Source organism: Orycteropus afer, unplaced genomic scaffold, assembly GCF_000298275.1.
Source record: "Orycteropus afer afer isolate SDZICR_OR568_19922 unplaced genomic scaffold, OryAfe1.0 scaffold00237, whole genome shotgun sequence".
Taxonomy (NCBI): domain Eukaryota; kingdom Metazoa; phylum Chordata; class Mammalia; order Tubulidentata; family Orycteropodidae; genus Orycteropus; species Orycteropus afer.
Genome location: NW_006921824.1, coordinates 3,094,736 through 3,114,033, shown reverse-complemented (window position 1 = coordinate 3,114,033; position 19,298 = coordinate 3,094,736). Strand labels below are relative to the sequence as shown.

General features: G+C 40.9%; 1 protein-coding gene across 1 annotated transcript in view; it reads right to left on the bottom strand.

Annotated features, from left to right (window-relative positions):
• SYT16 (synaptotagmin 16) overlaps positions 1-19,298 on the bottom strand; it is a 146,740-nt gene that overhangs the window by 1,528 nt on the left and 125,914 nt on the right. The window contains exons 4-5 of the mRNA XM_007949091.2: positions 14,512-14,952; positions 11,299-11,488 (exon numbers count right to left, since the gene is read on the bottom strand). Of these exons, the coding sequence (XP_007947282.1) occupies positions 11,299-11,488; positions 14,512-14,952 (631 nt within the window). The remainder of the gene's footprint in view (positions 1-11,298; positions 11,489-14,511; positions 14,953-19,298) is intronic.

The window sequence follows — 19,298 nt, the reverse complement described above, 5'->3', positions numbered from 1 at the left end:
CCACCTCCATGTCACTTCTATTCATTAAGTGTGGATGTCACTTTATCCAGAAACCTCTGCTGACCACCCCAGCTTTGGTTAGATAATCTTCTGGTGCGCTTCATTAAAACCCAGTTCTAGCCTATCTGAGTACTTAATATCCAACATAATCATTGCCAGTTGATATGTTTACAGGACTGTCAGTTCTCCAATGGCAGGGAGAGAGACTGCCTTGTTTACCACTATACCCCCAACTTCTTGCCTAGTGGTTGTTGTTTATAGTGATTAGTTGCCATCCACTTGGCTCCAACTCACAGCAACCTTATGTAAAACCGAATAAAACATTGCTTGGTCTTGTGCCACTTTCATGATTGTTGCTAAGCTTGAGTCTACTGCTCTAGCCACTGTGCCAGTTCTTTCACCCAAGACCTCTCTCACCTTCGCCAAGCCTCTCTTTTACCAACCATGATGTCTGCTTCTAGCAACTGATCTTTCCTAAAGATGTGTCCAAAGTACATGAGCTACGGTCTCATCATCTCCACTTCTAAGGAGTATCCTGGTTACAAAATATGTGAACTACTTTCCATAAATATTTTCTAATGAATGTTGGTGACTAGTGAGGGACTCAACTACCTTCATGCCTCAACATTCTTTTTTATTTTTAATCTCAAGTTTTCAAACTTATCAATGAAGCTAAACTCCTGATTTTATAACTCCTGCACTAGAATGCTACAAAATAACAACTAATATCATAAGTTTAAGGAGCTCTGGTGGTGTAGTAGTTAAGCCTTTGGTTGTTAACCAAAAGTTCAGTGAGTGGTTTGAACCCACCAGCCACTCCATTGAAGAAAGGTAAGGTAGTCTGCTTCCATAAAGATTTATAGCCTTGGAAACCCAATGGAGGTTGCGATAAGTTGGAATCAACTCAATGACAGTGAGTTTGGTTTGTTTTTTTTTAGCATCATAGGGTTAGTCATTTACTAAAAGAAAAAAATCAAATTGTACCAATATATTCTAATATTTTTGCTAAAATTCCTGTATGGATCGTTATACAGACAATAATGATAAGTTTTATTATATTTCTTTTAAAAAATCACTTAATTGAGCAATGGCTTGACTATTCTGCTATGTACAATTTTTGCCACTCCCTGATATGCGTACTAGTCTCTAAAAATTTAAACATTAGGGTATTTCCTCAACCCTATCATTCTGTACATTCTGTTCAATGCAGGCTGCAGGCTGATTAGTGTTTACTTTCCCACCTAACCACCAGTCAAACTTTTTAAAGTGTAAACCCAGATCTCTGTAATTTACTGTTCTCTCCAAGAGTATTGTAAGATAGGAAACAAATTACAACCTGCAGTTTGCCTTCTATGTTGATCTTTTTTCTATTCCGGTTTGATGTGTTATTTTATGCACTTATCTGCTGAGAAACACAAGGTGTGAAATTACACTTCAGGTGTGAAAACACTTTTCTGTCTCAGAAACAGGGCTCTCCACTCTTCAAACTGTTTGTACAGAAAAAGCTGTCAAAAAACCGACAATGGGGGAGTGAATTTGCGTTTCCGCAACTGTACAGCTACACAATTCCTGTAGGAAAAATTCAATCTAGTCACCAAAGTGTTCAGGCAAGTCTGCTGCCAATACAGCAATGGGAATTGAGTTAATCTTACAAACAAAGACCTGCTCATTTCACAAAGAGCAATAAAAAGCTTTATCCTGTCACAAGATCGTTTCCTAATTAGAGAAAGGCTATTTACTACAAAATCGTTGTCACTGAAGTTGGCTTGTATGTGTATGACAACTAAGGAAAAGAATAATTCTATAAACAATCCAGTCTGAGGACACCTGGCCAAAGGAAGGGAAATATGACTGACTGCTGCATTTCAAAGGGGAACCTTCCATAGCAGTAATGCACTTCCTTTTTAACATCCAGAGCAGAGGCCCAGGAAATTCCACTTGTGTGGAAGAGTTAGGGTTCAGGGCTGAAGTAACTTGGGGTCTACTATGATTCAGCACTACTCAGTATGAATGGAAAAAGAGGAGTCTCTTTAAGTAAAACCAAAACCAAACCTGTTGCTGTCTAGTCAATTCTGCCTCAGCGACATTATAGGACAGGATGGAACTGTCTCATGGGGTTTCCAAGGCTATAAACATTTTCAGAAGTAGACTGGGGTATCTTTCTCCCACAGAGTAGCTGGTGGGTTCAAACCATCAACCGTTCTGTTAGTGGCGAAGCGCTTTAACCACTAGCCCTACCATCACTTGGGCTCCCTTCAGGTAAGTAAAACCAAACCAAACTCACTGCCACCAAGTCGTTTCTGACTCCCAGTGACCCCCGTTGGGTTTCCAAGGCTGTAGATCTTTGCGGAAGTAAATCACCCCATCTTCCTTCCACAGAGCGGCCGGTGGGATTGAACCACTGAGCCAGTTAGCAGTCAAATGCCTTCCTTACCACTGCACGACCAGAGCTCTTTCAGTGAAGTAGATATGCCAATTAAATAATAAAATCTCTACTAATGATAAAAGGAAGATGAGTAGGAGAATTCATTTTATCAAAACCTTCTGCAACTATTGAGATAATATTTTTTTTCTCATAAATCAGCTGATATGGTGAATTAACTAGTGGATTTTCTTAATGGTAAATCATTCTTCCATTTTTGACCTAAGGCCTATTTGTTGGTAATATATTAGTTTTTTCTTATGCGTTGTGACATAGGTGGGCCCTATATAAATCGTAGCTTATGTGACAGAATACAGGAAGGGAGGAAGTGGCAGAGGGAGAGAGATCAATCTAATCTCATATCTTTTACCTGACAAGTCCCATCTCTTTACATTATGATCACTGATATAGTTTTATTTATTTATTTTGTTCTAGTTTGTGATTGGTATTTATTCTTTTTCTGTGATTTTTAAAAATCTTTTCATTGTCTCCTATTGGATTAATTGTTGTATTGCTGTTGTTATGTGCCGCCGAGTCGGACCTGACTCACAGCAACCCCTCCTTGGGCTTCCGAGGCGATATCACTACGGAAGTAGATTGCCCCACCTTCCTTCCGAGGAGTGGCTGGTGGGTTTGAACCGACAGCCTTCTAGGTAGCAGTCAAGTGCCTTAGGCACTACGCTATTGGATTCATTACATTTCCTTTATTTTCCTTGAGTTAATGTCTAAAAGTAATCAATAACTTTACCCTCCTCTGAATCAAGACAACCTCAGTTGCCTTAAGTCAATTCCAACTCATGGCGACCCTATAGGACCTTAGAATTCTTTAATTTCCCTTCCTATCCTCCATGTTATTGCTGCCTACAATTTTATTTATTATTATACTTCCAATATTAGTTTTACTATTGTTGCTGTTGGTATTTTATGTAGTCAATGCATGTTTAAATTTACCTGCATGTTAACCAATTTCTTTCTTCATTACTCCATCTTGTATCTCACTACTTCTTCCTAAATTCAAATTCTTTCTTCCTTAAATACACCTGTTAGTAGTTCTTTCAGTGACAAATCATCTTAGACTTTGGAAAATATCTCTATTTTGCCTTCACTAAAGATACAGATGGAAATGCTTTTCTCTCAGGACCTTGATGATATTATCCCATTATCCTCTGGATTCTATCATTGTTATTGAGAAGTCTATCCACTTACCATCATTCTTCTGTAGGTAAAATCAACTTAAAAAAAATCTTTGAGACAACATTCATACACCTTGCTAATTGTCTTTTATGTCCTATTGCTTTTAAGATTTCCTGTCTAATTTGAATACTGTTATGAGAATTAAATGAGTTGATGTAGGTAAGGAATATCACATATGTACTCAATTAGTGCCACTTATAAATTTTGAGGGGGATATGAGTGAGTCATAATTCTGAGTATATACAAGATATTAATAAATAACCTATTGCTGTCGAGTTGATTATGACTCACAGTGACCCTACAAGACAGAGTAGAACTGCCCTATAGGGTTTCTAAGGTTGTAATCTTTACAGAAGCAGACTGCCATTATCTTTCTCTCCTGGAGCAGTGGGTAGATTTGAAGCACCAATCTTTCAGTCAGCAGCTGAGCACTTAACCACTGCACCATCAGGGATCCTTTATTAATAAATACTACACTTAAATGATAACTGGACGAGGATTTTATAAGATGGTTGTTTTGGTTAACTATGCTGCTCTGACAGGAATATACCACAAATGGAGACGGCTTTAACAAACAGGGATTTATTCTCTTACAGTTTCGGAGGCTAGAAGTCCAAGTTCGAAGTCCAAGTTCAAATTCCCAAGCTCCAGGGGCTGAGTGAAAGCCCCTTGATTTTGGGCTTCAGCTCTGCCCCTTGCTCCCAGCCACTGGAGCTAGCAGTGTCTTGTCACTCAAGCAGCTGCTAGCTTCTGAGGCTAACCAGCCCAAGGTCAACAAATAAAATGGCACAGTTCCAATATTATCAAACAACATGGCAGTTCAGAGACAGTCCTAAGATTGGCAGGAAACATGGCAGGATGCTAAATGAAGACTTGACTACATGCAGGGTCCAAGTGTGCTATAAAGCAAGAGACCTTCCTCCAAGTTGCTTCTTATACACTGGAAGCAGCCCACATCCCTAAAGCAGCTACTTAGCTGCTCCAGTAGATTCCACCATGGAGGTGATTACCAATCTCACCACAAGAAATAACTACATCCAGCTGCCCAGCCACTCAACCAGACCCAGCCAAGTTGACACATAACCTTCATCACCACAATGGTCATAGTCCCATATCTGTTCATTTCTTTATAAGCCTTTTATGCCCGTATTCCATTTGTAGAGTATCTCCTTCTAAGCTTGCTTTTCGTTTCTTTTTTTAAAATTAGTTGCTGCCATTGTGTGCATCTAACAAGGTAAATACACTGATGCTCTAAGTATTATCATTTGGGATGTAATTATCATGTGTGGCTAATCATGCACATGCTGAGAGCTGGGGAACTTGTTTTTAACTGGAGGGGACATCTTAATGATAGTTTTTGACAAGGACCATTATATGTAAACAATGCAATAACACATTGTAGAAGGGGATATGGCAAAGATGAAGACAGAGAGAACCCGCCAACCTTATAACTAACATGTTTTTGTTTTTTTAAAACACAGAACTCTATCCTTAATATTAGCTTGTTAAACCAACCAAACCACTGCCATTGAGTCAGATCCAACTCACAGTGACTCGTCCTTGGGTTTCCGAGACAGTATCACCATGGAAGTAGATTTCCCAACCTTCTTTCTGGGGAGTGGCTGGTGGGTTTGAACCTCCAGCCTTCTGGTTAGCAGTCAAATGCCTTAGGCACTACGCCACCAGAGCTCCCATTTAATAGAGAAGGAAATAAAATTCAGGGAGGTGAAATTAAATGGAAAGGCCATCAGCAGTTGAGTTGCTGGCTCAAGATAAGACAGAACAGAGATGCTAAATGGTTAATGAATTACCCTCCCATGAAGCCAAACTCAAAAGATAATTAAACATTCCTAATCACTAAGGGCAACTTTTTCAAAGATACCTATATATGCACATTAGAACGCCAGGTATCTTCCAGACAATAGTTGCTTTTCACCTGGACCGCCAGCTATGTCCAGATGTAGAGACTATCCTTTGCCATCAGATTTGCAGACCCTAGAACATCTTAACAGCAATAATGACAACAATATTATTGAACACTGACCATGTGTACTAAATGAGATATTACTTTGAAAGTGCCTGGAAGGATCCTTGGCACATGTTATTTGACTTGGGCTAAGACTAGTTCTGTCTTCCTTTTTCATTATCCAACTTAATTTTAAAAAAAAAGAAAAGAGGAAGACAGAATTGATACATTTGATCTGTGGTGTTTTCAAAGTATATTGACTATATCGTGGACTGCCAAAAGAATGGACAAATCAGTCTTAGAAGAAACACAACATGCAATATTAATGATATTGTTCTATAATTTCCACATTCTGTGGGATCACCTTTCTTTGGAATGGGTACAGATATGGATCTCTTCCAGTCAGTTGGCCAGGTAGCTGTCTTCCAAATCTCTTGGCATAACCGAGTGAGTGCCTCCAATGGGGCATCCGTTTGTTGAAATATCTCAATGGGTATTCCGTCAATTCCCACAGCCTTTTTCTTTACCAATTCCTTCATTGCAGCTTCGACTTCCTTCTTCAGTACCGCTGGTTCTAGATCATATGCAACCTCCTGAAATGGATGAAGATTGACCAGTTCTTTTTGGTAGAGTGACTCTGTGTATTCCTGCCATCTTCTCTTGATGTTTCCTGCATCATTCAATATTTTGCCCATAGAAACTCTTAATATTGCAACTCGAGGCTTAAATTTTTTCTTCAATTCTTTCAGCTTGAGAAATGCTGAATGTGTTTTTCCCTTTTGGTTTTCAAACTCCAGGTCTTTGCACATTTCATTATAGTAATTGGTTTTGTTTGCTCGAACTGCTCTTTGAAATCTTCTGTTCAGCTCTTTTATCTTGTCATTTCTTCTATTGGCTTTAGCTACTCTCTGCTCAAGGGTAAGTTTCAGAGTCTCTTCTGTCATCCATTTTGGTCTTCTCTTCTTTTCTCATCTTTTTAGTGATCTCTTGCTTTTCTCATGGACGATGTTCTTGACATCCTCCCACAATTCTTCTGGTTTTCAGTCGTTGGTGTTCAATGCATCAAATCTATTCTTTAGATGATCCCTAAATTCAGGAGGGATATATTCAAGATCATATTTTGGCTCTTGGACTTGTTTTAGTTGTCTTTAACTTCAAGTTTAACTTGCATATGAGCAGTTGATGGTCTGTTCCACAATCAGCTCATGGCCTGATTTTGGCTGAAGATATTCAGCTTTTCCACCGCCTCTTGCCACAGATGCAGTCAATCTGATTCTTGTGTGTTCCATCTGGTGAAGTCCACATGTAGAGCTGCCGTTTGTGTTGTTAAAAAAAGGTATTTGCAATTAACAAGTCGTTGGTCTCGCAAAATTCTACCATGTGAGTTCCAGCATTATTTCTGTCACCAAGGCCAAATTTTCCAACTACCGGTGATTCTTCTTTGTTTCCAACTTTTGCATTCTAGTCACATCCTGATTGCATGTTCGGCCAATTTCACACTGCAGAAGTTGATAAAAATCTTCAATTTCCTCATCTTTGGCTTTAGTGGTTGGTATATAAATTTGAATAATAGTCGTATTAATGGGTCTTCCTTGTAGGCATATGGATATTGTCCTATCACTGGCAGCATTGTACTTCAGGACAGATCTTAAATCATCCTTTGTGATGATGAATGCCATGCCATTCCTCTTCAAACTGTCATCCTGGCATAGTAGATCATATGGTTGCCTGATTCAAAATGGCCAAAACCAGTCCATTTCAGGTCACTAATGCCGAGGATATCAATCTTTATGCGTTCCATTTCATTTTTGACAACTTCCAATTTTCCTAGAGTCATACTTTGTACATTCCATGTTCCAATGATTAATGGATGTTTGCAGCTGTTTCTCCTCAATTTGAGTGGTGCCACATCAGCAAATGGAGGTCTCGAAAGCTTTACCTTATCCATAGGAGTAAGGCTGGGTTTACTCTGATGATGCAGCTCTTTCCCAGTACTATTTTGAGAGCCTTCCAACCTAACCAGACTATTCATAAGGTTTCGTGGTAATGTATCAGACAGTGTTTCTTTGCTATTCATAAGGTTTTCCTTGGCCAATTCTTGGAGAAGTGGGCGGCCTCCTTCTTCTTCTTAGTCTGTCTCGGTCTGTAAGCTGGGCTGATACCTGTGCACCATGTGCATCTCGCTGGGTTTGAAACACCAGTGGCTCAGACTGAAAACTCACATCAACATGTCACCATGGTAGGACAAACCGACAGACAAGTTTGTCTTCCTGTTGGAAACCTCTCCTACCACCCTTACCTGGGTCCCTATGGTTGACTCCCATTTAACCCATACCCCTATGAAAACACAGAACGTTTTAATCACTCTGGAAGTTCCCTCATGTCTCTGTCCGGTCCATCATGATGTTCATACCATTCCTAAAGCAATTGCTTGCTTTTTCCACTAAAGATTAGTTTTGCCTATTCTAGGTGGTCAGATAAATGGAATCATGCAGCAGGTACTCAATTGGTTTCTGAGACTTCTCCATGGTGTTGAAAGCCTCAGTTAATTTCAACCTTTTCATCTCTCAATAAAAATATAAATATATAATTAAATATATCTTAATTTGTTTTCCATTCACCAGTTGATGGATATGAGTACCCTTTCTAGTTTTTGCCCCTATGATTTAAGCTGCTATGAACATTCCGGTCTTTTCTTTCTTTTTGACATATGATATTGTTTCTTTCGCGTAAATGCCTAAGAATGAGTCTGCTGCATTCTTAGAGTACATTTAGTTGAATAAAAAAGATGCCAGACCTATTCCCTATTCTCCTTTACACTCCCACCAATAATGTACGCTCCGCATCTTTACCAACACTTGGTGAAATCAGTCTTTTTAGTTTTAGCCATTCTGTTGAGGGTGTGTTGGAGATACATATTTTAAGAGTGATCCTATCATCTCCTTCCCATCAGAACAATATCTGCTCCTTACTGAGCTGTAAATCTAAAGATTTTACCTCAGAAGTGGGGGCCAAGGTGGGCTTATCACTTCTAGAGCCTTTATAGAGGAGAAGGATATTTACTATTTGTCCAACTCCTCCATCTTGCTGAGGAAGAATAGGTTAAAATATCAAAACAAGCCTTTGACTGAGTGAAGCTGATCAAAGTTTCATGATATATTTTGAAGCAAAGTATTCCCACATTAAATCACAAACTTTGCCTCTGTTTCCAGCAGGATTTAAAACTTTCATACTATTCTAGAGAAGAAAACTTTCTGATACTCAGGTTCAGCCTATGTTCTTTCCTGCTTTCCCATAAACTCTACTTTATGTGATCATTAGTTCTAAGGCAGGATTGATGCCACTGATGCCCCCATTTCACAAAGAAAGTAGCTGAACCTGAGCTGAGAGTCATAAGCACAGGATTTATAACTCCTCCTTCATATACATGCTCCCTACCTTCCTCAGGCATGCCTCTCCCCTCATAGGCAGCTCTTTCATGGTGGCACAAGTATGGCAGCCACTTCCTGCCCTCCACCATGGAGAACAGTGCCCTTGGCTTTCAGACACTTGGGTGTCCAGCTCATGCATGTATATAGGGTTGGATGTTGCCCAAAGAGACATTAAAAAATGCATACTCACATATATAATTATGATACCCATTTTACAGATCCAAAAGTGAGATTCAGAAAAGCTAATAAGTTACAACTAGTAAGTGGCAAAGCCTGAATATTCACATCTCGGTTTTTCAGCCCTCAGATAATGTTTTCTTAACTCCTACATGGTGGTTTAGTGGTCGGATTCTCACTTTCCATGCAAGAGACCTGGGTTTGGTTCCCATTCAATGCATGTCATGCACAACCACCACCTATCTGACCATGGAGGCTTGCAAATTGCTATGATCCTGAACAAGTTTCAGCAGAGCTTCCAGACTAAGACGGACTAGGAAGAAAAGGCTTGTGATTTACTTCCAAAAAGCAGCTAATGAAAATGCCTATGGATCACAACGGTTCAGTGGGATCTCCATGAGTCAGAAGCCAACTCAACAGCAACTAACAACAACAACAACAACATATTTCCCCTCTATTAAATGGTACCACCAGCAGACAAACTAAAGATTCCCAGCATGGTCTTGAATTGTTCATGTCTGTGTGATCTACACTCCTATCATTTTCTGCATCTTTATCAAGTTCTCCCCTCAAAATTGTTCAGACCTAACCAAATCTCAGGAGAACATGAAAGAGACTGGCTAAAGCTGTGAAAGAAAAGATGTAAATCCAGATCTTAAGTAAATCCAGACCTTTTTTGGAAAACACAGCTATATCTAGTGAAGAGACTCTAGCAGTGAAATTAATAAGCAGCATGTGCATTTTTAATATCTCTCGCCTGGCTCTGGAAACCTCACCTATTCCGTTACCCAGAATGCTGGGACTTCCTTACTAACTTGTTCTAATGGTTTCAATACAGATTGCCTAAGAAGCTACCCCCACTGAACAGAGACTTTGTGGGATGTAGCAGAATTGAGGGCAAAAAAGAGTGAGAGTCCAGGTTTGTTGTAAGAGCTGACCTTTTGCTACCAACTCTGCTAGTTTTTATCTGTTACTGACATGAGTCCAAAGTATATAGACTCTTTCAGCCTAACACATTTTCATTAATTGCATCCTTATTTCAATAAGACCTTGGTGCTCATGGTGGACAAGGCCACTTGCCCTCCACTCTACCCCTTATAGTTTACCTTTCTGTACTCAAAAGGCTGGAAATCCAACAACAACATTTTTCAGACTCTCTTGCATTCTACATACAATTAGGTTTCACCAATTGGATGTACTTGCATGAGTTCTGGAAGGCAGAAATGAGGCAGACACCATCTCCTCTGGCCCCCTTTTAAGTAAGCTGTTTTTTCAGACCAGTAAGTTTATAAAAAGGTAACCTATTTTTTTTTTTCCACATTATTATGCCAATGTTCAATCTCCAACTTCTCCAGTGTTGAGTAGTTGAGGTGGTTGGCGGAAGCAGCTATTTGATTCTGGATTTCTGAACCCTGCACTGTGCTATGGGGATATGTCTTGAGCCCTCCATTCCAGTGATGATCTCTGAGCATAGCTCAGTTCTGTATTGCCCCAGGTCCAGACCTACCTCCATTGTCTCCTTCTCTATCCTAACCATAAGCACTAACATTTCTTGAATGCTGACTATGTATTAGGTACTGTGTTAAATGCTTTACACAAATCATTTCATTTAAATCCCAAAACAACTCCATGAGAAAAGTACTATATTCTTTTGCTATTAATGAGTCAACTGAGGTTCAATAAAGAGAAGTAAATTGCACAGGATCAGAATAAAACTAGTGGGTAAGTGATAGAGCTTGAATTTGAAGCCAGATTGGCCTCATCTATCTGTGCTCTCTGCCTTTTTGACGATATTTGATGGCCTGTGACCTATTAGCAGATTTTAATTGCCTGTACATATTATTTTGCTAAAAAGACCTCATTCTTTTCCCTTAAAAAATACAGATACAGAAGCCAACTGATTCTGAACTAAGATGTACCTACATATTGAAGAACTCTTCAATTTAATTAAACAGAAAGGCATTAAAAAGTTCAGGGGTATCATTTCATGAGAGCATTTCTAAACCTACCCAAGATCTTCTTTATTGTAAAATTTAAAGCATTAAGATGAAAGCAGGCATGGTCGTCTACTTGCGAGAACCGAGCTGGTGGAGCAGACAAGCACTTACCAGGCGCTCTGTTCACAGCGAGGTTTCGGAAATGACTGCCTTTGATAATTTCCACAGATAATCGCCCTGTTGTAGCATTGTAAGACAGCCCCACCAACAGCTCTGGCGCGCCTCCATGGGACAGCGACTGCGTAGATGAAGCACTGTCACTGTGAGAAACTGCAGATGGGCTGAGCTGAGACTCTCCAGTCTGGAGGGGAAGAACAACAAAGACTCCATTGGCCCATGCTGCACTACTCTCTTTTACAGCCACCCGATATTATGTTTGGTGAAATTGTGACCCAATCTCAACAGCTGCCAAAGATTACTAACGGCGCACTCGGTGTGAATTATAATGCGCCTGTGGAACACAGTCATGGATGAGATGCTCTGCATTACTGGCTGACATATTTGTTTCAAGAGCCATCTCCATTCAATATTTCCTCTCTGAAGACGAAACAGACAAAGATGTTATTACTAGTGTAAATCAAACCCTCTAAGATACATGGAGAGCTAATAATACATTTCATAAAGATCAGAATTCCCTCCTGTGCAATTTGTGCTTGGATGTTTCTATGGAACCTTCCATTCTGGGCATGAGTTCTGTTTTCATTCTCTGCAGCTTCTCAATGAATGTAGCAATACAGGTTTTTTTGTCTTAATTATAGAAGATGTGACCATCGGATGTCTACCACCACATATAACACTTGGCCCTAGTTCTGCTTCTTGAGATTGTCAGGTATATTCAAGGTACTAAATTTTTCCTCCTGAGGAAATGAATTGAATGATACAGAAGGACTTTACAAGTGTTTGGTAATGAAGCTGACACAAGGACTATGGACCCCAGCAACCTAACAGGCACAAAGTGAGCCCAGGAAAGAGTCTGGTCATGTTTATTCATGCGCACATTTGTCTTGAGCACCCACCGTATGAACCAGGCAATTTGAAAGGAGAAGAGCAAAATCTACCAGGAGCTTAATCCAAATTAAGAAGTGGGAGTGGGAACAGCCCTGCTGGGGCAGGCCAGCCAGCCTCCCTGAGCTATCATCTCCACCACCAGAAAAGAGTGTATTTCATTTTGCTTAAACCTTTCAGCACCTGAAATCAATTCCTATGACTTCTTATAAGGGACCTCCATAAACAATATTGATAAAAGGGGTCAAAGATACTCTACATCTACAGAAAACTATCCATTTATCAACCCATGGTCATCTCTGTAGAACCCTGAGCTTTCATGAAGCACAATTTGTAAACTGCTGGACTAGGTGGATTTATAGGTGTTTTACAGCTCTGCTAAGTGATAATGATCCAACAATGAAATATTTGCTTACTTTGGGGTGAAGATCACCTCTTCCCTCCTTTCTTCCCACAGGTATGCATCTCTCATTCCCTGGTCCATATGGACTTTGATTTATAAATCTCTCACTCCCTAGTATGGCTGTATATAATCCCACCCAGAAAATAACTTGTGCATGGGAGAATGTTCACATTCAAAGCTCTCTCCCACTAGCTCACTTTCCCCATTCAACTCTGTGCCCCCTGCACACAGCGCTGGTCCTGGCACACAGAAATATGGGCATGATCATACCTAACATGTGTTTCATAGTGAAGGCTCCCTTCTGATCTCCTTGGCTTCTGTTTACCAACATTTCAGATCAACTTCACTCAGAGCTTTAGAAAAATGAAGGATTTGAGCAGAGGAGAGATATGATCTGACTTATGTTTCAAAGGCTCATTCTGGCCCCTGTGTTGAGAATAGTCAGGGGTGAGTGTGGGAGGGGGACGACAGAAGTAAGGAATCCATTAGGAGGCTACTTGAGTAATTCAGTAGAAAGTTAGTTCTAGATATATTTTGAAGATAAATACAATAGTATTTCAGGTGGAAAAAGAGAGAAGCAACAAGTGACTCCCAAGAATTTGGACCTGAGCAACTAGAAAGATGAAATTGCCAACATGAGGAAGCCTGCAGGTAGATCTGTTGTTTTTGGGTGCCATGAAGTCAATTTCAACTCATAGCAACCCCATGTGACAAAGTAGAACTGCCCTATAAGGTTTCCTTGGCTGTAACCTTTACAGAAACAGATCTTTGAAGACACTGGGTGGATTCTAACTGCCACCTTTTGGTTAAAAGCCAAATACTTAACCATTGTGCAACCAGGCTCCTTAGTGTAGATTTAGGAAGACAAAAATCAGGATTTCAAATCTAGAGCTGTTAATCTTGAGACATCTATTAGAAATTCAAGTGGATGGGTCCCCTACTCACTTCACTCCAGCTCTCTGGCTCCTTTGCTTGTCCACAAACACGACAAGTTCCTTCCCACCTCCAGACTCCTGTCCTTGCTATTCTGTCTGCAATGCTTGTCCCCAGTGAGGTCACCAGGGCTGCTCCCTCAAAGAAATCTCTGACCTCTCTACACAAGCAACATCCTGTCACTCTCTCTCCTTGCCCACCTTATTATCTTGTGTATCATCACCCTCCTCCACTAGATTTTAAGCTCCATGAGGGCAGAGGCATCTCCTGTTCTGTTCTTTCCTCCAAATCCATTTGCCTCTATAGTACCTGATATACAGCAGGCACTCAGTAAACATGATTGAATGAATGAATGATTGGCCAACAGTCAAGACAGCTACCTGATCTTTTTTGCATGTTTTTTTTTAAAAAGGAGAGCTTCACATTAGATGCAATAACTCACAGCAACAGTAAGCTTCCCATCATGTAGACATTTAAGCTCCAGTGTCTTGGCCTAGGACCTTACATAAAGCAGAGAAATGGGGCACTTGAGAGGATTCCATATAAGTGGAAGGTCTGTAGAAGTGGCAAGGTTTTAGGCCACTGTTGCAGGCTGCTCAGGTGCACCTGCTACAGGCCTCTCCCAGAAATTATAATTTCTAAGAGTCACCATAATACAGACAGGGGCCAGGGGCAGGGGACACCATTCCACCACTAACCAGAAGGCCAAACCACCTCTCCTGGTCTTGCCATGCCCTCCATCATACTACTGCCCTCATTTCCTAAAATGGACAGGGAATACATCCATCAGGTTATTGGGAAGACAGGCATGAAAAACCCATTGTGCCATGAGGTACAAATCATGGCTTATAAGGATGGGGAGAGCCAAATGGAAAATTAAATTAAGGTCTCTGAATTCACAGGCTGAATACACTAAATCAAGGGTGACAATTCCAGATCCTCGAACACACCGTTTCATTAGCAGCATCACTTAACATACTCACACTTATATTATTTCTTGGCTCCAGAACCAGAGTCACTTTCATTTCCCCTTCTGGGTGCAGTTGGCTAAGATAGAACAGCTTCTCTCCCATCATTCTCTCGCGGGTCATCCTGCGGGCAGCATACAGACGGAAGCGCACAGCACAGGCAGCTACATCTCTGGGCTCCAGCTTGGCAAAGGCGACCTTCTCCCTGAAGATGGGGTTGGGCCCTCTCTGTATGCTTGTCTTGCTCCTCTGTTTCTTACTGGGCAGCAGCACTATATGAACTTGCCAGGAGTTGACCCCACTTCGGTCCTTGTCTGGGAGGCCCTGTGCTCTCATAATGGTCACCGTGAGTTTCTGGCTGGAAGCTTTATATTCAAAGATGACATCTAGGTCACCACATTTTGAGATGGGATCTGGGGCCCCAGATGACCCCTGCAAGTTGGTTTCATCCTGTTCCTGTTGTAAGCAGAGGAAAAGGTTAGGAGTGGAAATGACAATGCACAATAATACATTACAGGGATGATGTCCCTTTGTGCTCCTGCAGAAGCCATGCTTTCCGAGGTCTAGTGCCTATCCCTCATCTTGGAAAGGTCTGTGGATTGGTCCCTCTCTCCATTAGACTAGGAATGCTTTCAGGACACATGGACAAGCACATGGTGAGTCTCCATGTGAGTTTTGAAAGGAATGAGTAAAGTTTTTCTATTTTGCAAAGTATTTTCATATGCACTGTTGGTGGCGTAGTGCCTAAGGCATTTGACTGCTAACCAGAAGGTTGGCAGTTCAAACCCACCAGCCACTCCTTGGAAGGAAGGTTGGGCAATCTACTTCCGTAGTGCCACCTCCTCAGAAACCCAAAGAGGGGTCTCTATGAGTCGGATCCAACTCGACAGCAGTGTGTTGCATTTTGTCTGGGTTTCTCAAAAAGCACAATGACTCATTATCATTGAAACCAATGGAGATACTAAGCCTAAAATTAAGTCAACCATGCAATTAGAGATATCTATCACCAGTGAGTAGGAACCTTGGTGGCACAGTGGTTAAGTGCTCAGCTGCTAACCAAAAGCTTGGCAGTTTGAACCCACTAGCTGCTCTGTGGGAGAAAACATCTGATGATCCGCTCCCATAAAGACCTGGCAATCTGCTGCCATAAAGACTTAGCTATCTGCTTATGGGGCAGTTCTACTCTGTCCTTTAGGGTCACTATGAATTAGAATTAACTCCATGGCAATGGGACTTGGTTTATCACCAGTGGATGACTTTTCCTGGAGTTTCCAGGAGAAAGGTTGAGCCTGGGCCAGTGTTCTATGGGCCAATAGCTCCTGCAGAGAAGAGTCCTAATGGGGAACTGGGAAGGTAAAATCCTTCTGTACATTTTCAAACAAATGGGAGAAAAGGTTTATGGCAGAACTTCTGAAACTATAATGTGCATTTGAATCATCTAGGGATTCTGACTCCGTAGGACTGAGGTAGGGCTTGAGGGATGCCAATATTGCTCCTCCTCAGACCACCTTTTGCATAGAAAGCTTTTAGGTGGGAAGCCCAGCCCTGAAGATTCATGGGTGGTACAAATGGTTGGAAGGTTGATGGTTTGAACTCACCAAACAGCACTACCAAAGAAGGGCCTGGCAATCTGCTTCCATAAAGATTGCAGCCAAGAAAACCCAATGGAGCTCAGCTCTGCTCTATAACACATGGGGTCACCATGAGTCAGAATCAACTTGACAGCCACGGATTTGGTGTTTTTGTTTGTTTGCCCCAGCAGCTAGTTAGCAAACAACAACGCTGGACTTGAAGCAAGTACATTTGGATTGAAAATCATTGCTGCACCACTGACTTGTTCTTATCTTAGCCAAGTATCTCATCTTCTTCGGATTTTTGCTGAAAAACAAACTAAGATGCCTCTGTGTTAAGAGTTGTGGGGTTTTGATAGATATGAAAATATCTGGGTCAGAGCAGACTCCAAATATATCTATTCCCATCACTGGAATGGTGCTCCCTATTTTCAAACCCAGCCTCCCCCTTTCTATAGTATAACCTTGGAAAGCAATTCACCTATAGCCACTCAGATCTGATGACTTCACTGAGAAGACTGAAGTGCATTTACTATAATGAACCACTCTGTAAACAATCCTATTTTCCCTCTAAAGGCATGGCTCTTACCTGTAACTAAACATTGCATTGATTCTTACTGTGTGGCAGTTATTGTTAATGCAATTGAACAAAAAATTCTGCTAATTTAGAGACTTCTTCATTTAAAAATACATAATAAAGCCCCTAAAATGTTCATTCATCATTGCCACTTTCCCACAGAGTTCAGGCAGAAGTACACGATTCTCTGGAAACAAATATTAGGAATCTCAGGTCTGCCACTGATGAACACTGTGACATTGGGCAAGTTATTTCAGCTTTTCCACAATCTGCTCTCCTCAACAGTAAAATGGACAAACCAACCAACCAACCAACCAGTTGCCATCGATTTGATTCTGACTTATAGCGACCTCGTGTGTTTCAGAGTAGAACTATGCTCCATAGTGTTTTCAATGGCTGTGATCTTTTGAAAGTAGATCATGAGTCCTTTCTTCCAAGGAGCTGCTGGGTCGATTTGAACCTCTAGCCTTTTGATTGGTAGCCAATTGCTTAACTGTTTACACCATTCAGAGACCCTAAAATGGGGATGGCACCTACTCTATTGGGTTGCTGTGAAAACTGAAAGAATTGCCACATAGTGGACATCTAATAAATGCCTTTATTTTATAATTCAAATTAATCCACAAAAAAAATTAGCCGTCCTATAAAATAAGGGAAGCTTTTTTCTTCTGAGCATGCATTCATGTGTGAGTTTCTATTCAGAGATACTTAGTTTCAAGTGGTAAAAGTGGTTGCTATAGAGATTTTTTGAGTACAACTGACTAGTGTATATATAATATTAGAAGCAAATCTCTAAGGAGTGAGGCTTTCAAACTCAAAAGCCAAGCCACAGCCTTCTGTAAAACTCCCACCTATTTTAGCCTACTCTTGCCCATCTCTATTGTGCTTGTCTGACCATAAATAATAACTGGCATCTAGTGAGTTCTTCCTTGTGCCAGGTACCATGCTAAATCCTTTATGGACTGTTAAAGCCAACTCTTATGCAAGTTAGGTCTTGTGGCCTCACCTCTTGTTCCATCTTTCCCTACAGACACCGGCAGTCTGGGTTCTGAGTGGATTCACCCTGGCACAACTTGGCAGAGCCTCACCTTTTACAATGCAAGGTACCTCTCAGCTCTCACCACGCAGCTCTCTGTTGAGGCCAAAGCTTGGAAATCTGCAGAACTCTGCTTTTCACCCATGTATGTAGAGCCCAGAGCACAGGAGTGCTAACACCCTGTCGGTGTTAGGTGCTGTCGAGTTGATTCCAACTCATAGTGACCCTATGCACAACAGCACAAAACACTATCCTCATAAACCTTGCTATGCTTGAGCCCATCATTGTAGCAGCTGTATCAATCCATCTCATTGAGGGTCTCCCCCTACTTCTCTGACTCTCCACTTTACCAAGCATGATAACCTTCTCCAGGGACCAATCTCTTCTGACCACATGACCAAAGAAGGTGAGACGAAGTCTGGCCATTTTTGCTTCTAAAGAACATTCTGGCTGTACTTCTTCCAGGATAGATTTTTTCATTCATTCTTCTAGCAGTCCATGGTATTTTCAATACTCTTCACCAATACCACAATTCAAAGACATCAATTCTTCTTTGTTTATCCTTATTCATTGTCCACCTTTCACATGCATATGAGATCATTGAAAATATCATGGCTTGGGTTAGACATACCTTAGTCTTTAAAGTGACATCTTTGCTCTTCAACACGTTAAAGAAGTCTCTTGCAGCAGATTTGTCTAGTGCAATATGACATCTGATTTCTTGGCTGCTGCTTCCATGAGTGCTGATTGTAGATCCAAGTGAAATGAAATCTTTGACAACTTCAATCTTTTCACCATTTATTCTGATGTTGCTTACTGGTCCAGTTGTGAGGATTTTTGTTTGCTTTATGTTGAGGTGTAATCCATACTGCAGACTGTAGTCTTTGATCTTCATTAGTAAGTGCTTCAATTCCTCTTCAATTTCAAGAAGCAAGGTTGTATCATCTGCATATTGCAGGTTGTTAATGAGTCTTCTTCCAATCCTAATGTTGCGTTCCTATTCAGATAGTCCAGCTTCTCGGATTATTTGCTCTGCATACACCATGTGGAATAAATTTTTTTCTCCTTGGACAGATGTCCAGAGATGAAGTTTATACAACCTCTTAGAGTGTGTCCCACAAGATTAAGCCATTAGTCATACTTAGTGGTAGACACCTCAATTACATAGTCTTATACTGATTTTTCTTTCTTCTTTCTCTGCCTTACTCCCCCCTTCTCCCTGACTCTTGTTCCCTTGGATTGCACTGCCTAACAAAGGAGAACAGAAGCCTTTGCCTTACGCTTTGATTTTTAGGGGATCCATCTGAAAAAGATGATCTCTTTTAATATTCACACCAACTTAAGAGATATATTTTAATATCTATTTCACAGAAGAGGAAACTAAGACTTAGAAAGCAAAATTACTCCCTCAAGGTCACATGGCCTGCCAAAAAGTGAAGACACAGGATTCAAACACTTGCAGTCTCACTCCAGAGCCCATGTGTTTAATCAGTATTCAATATTTAAAATCCCAAACCTTATGTTGGACCATAACATCTCCATTCTCCTCCACCAAATCTTTCATCACAGCTGTACAGATATTGAGTACGTATGACAGCTGTAAATAGATACTGAGCAT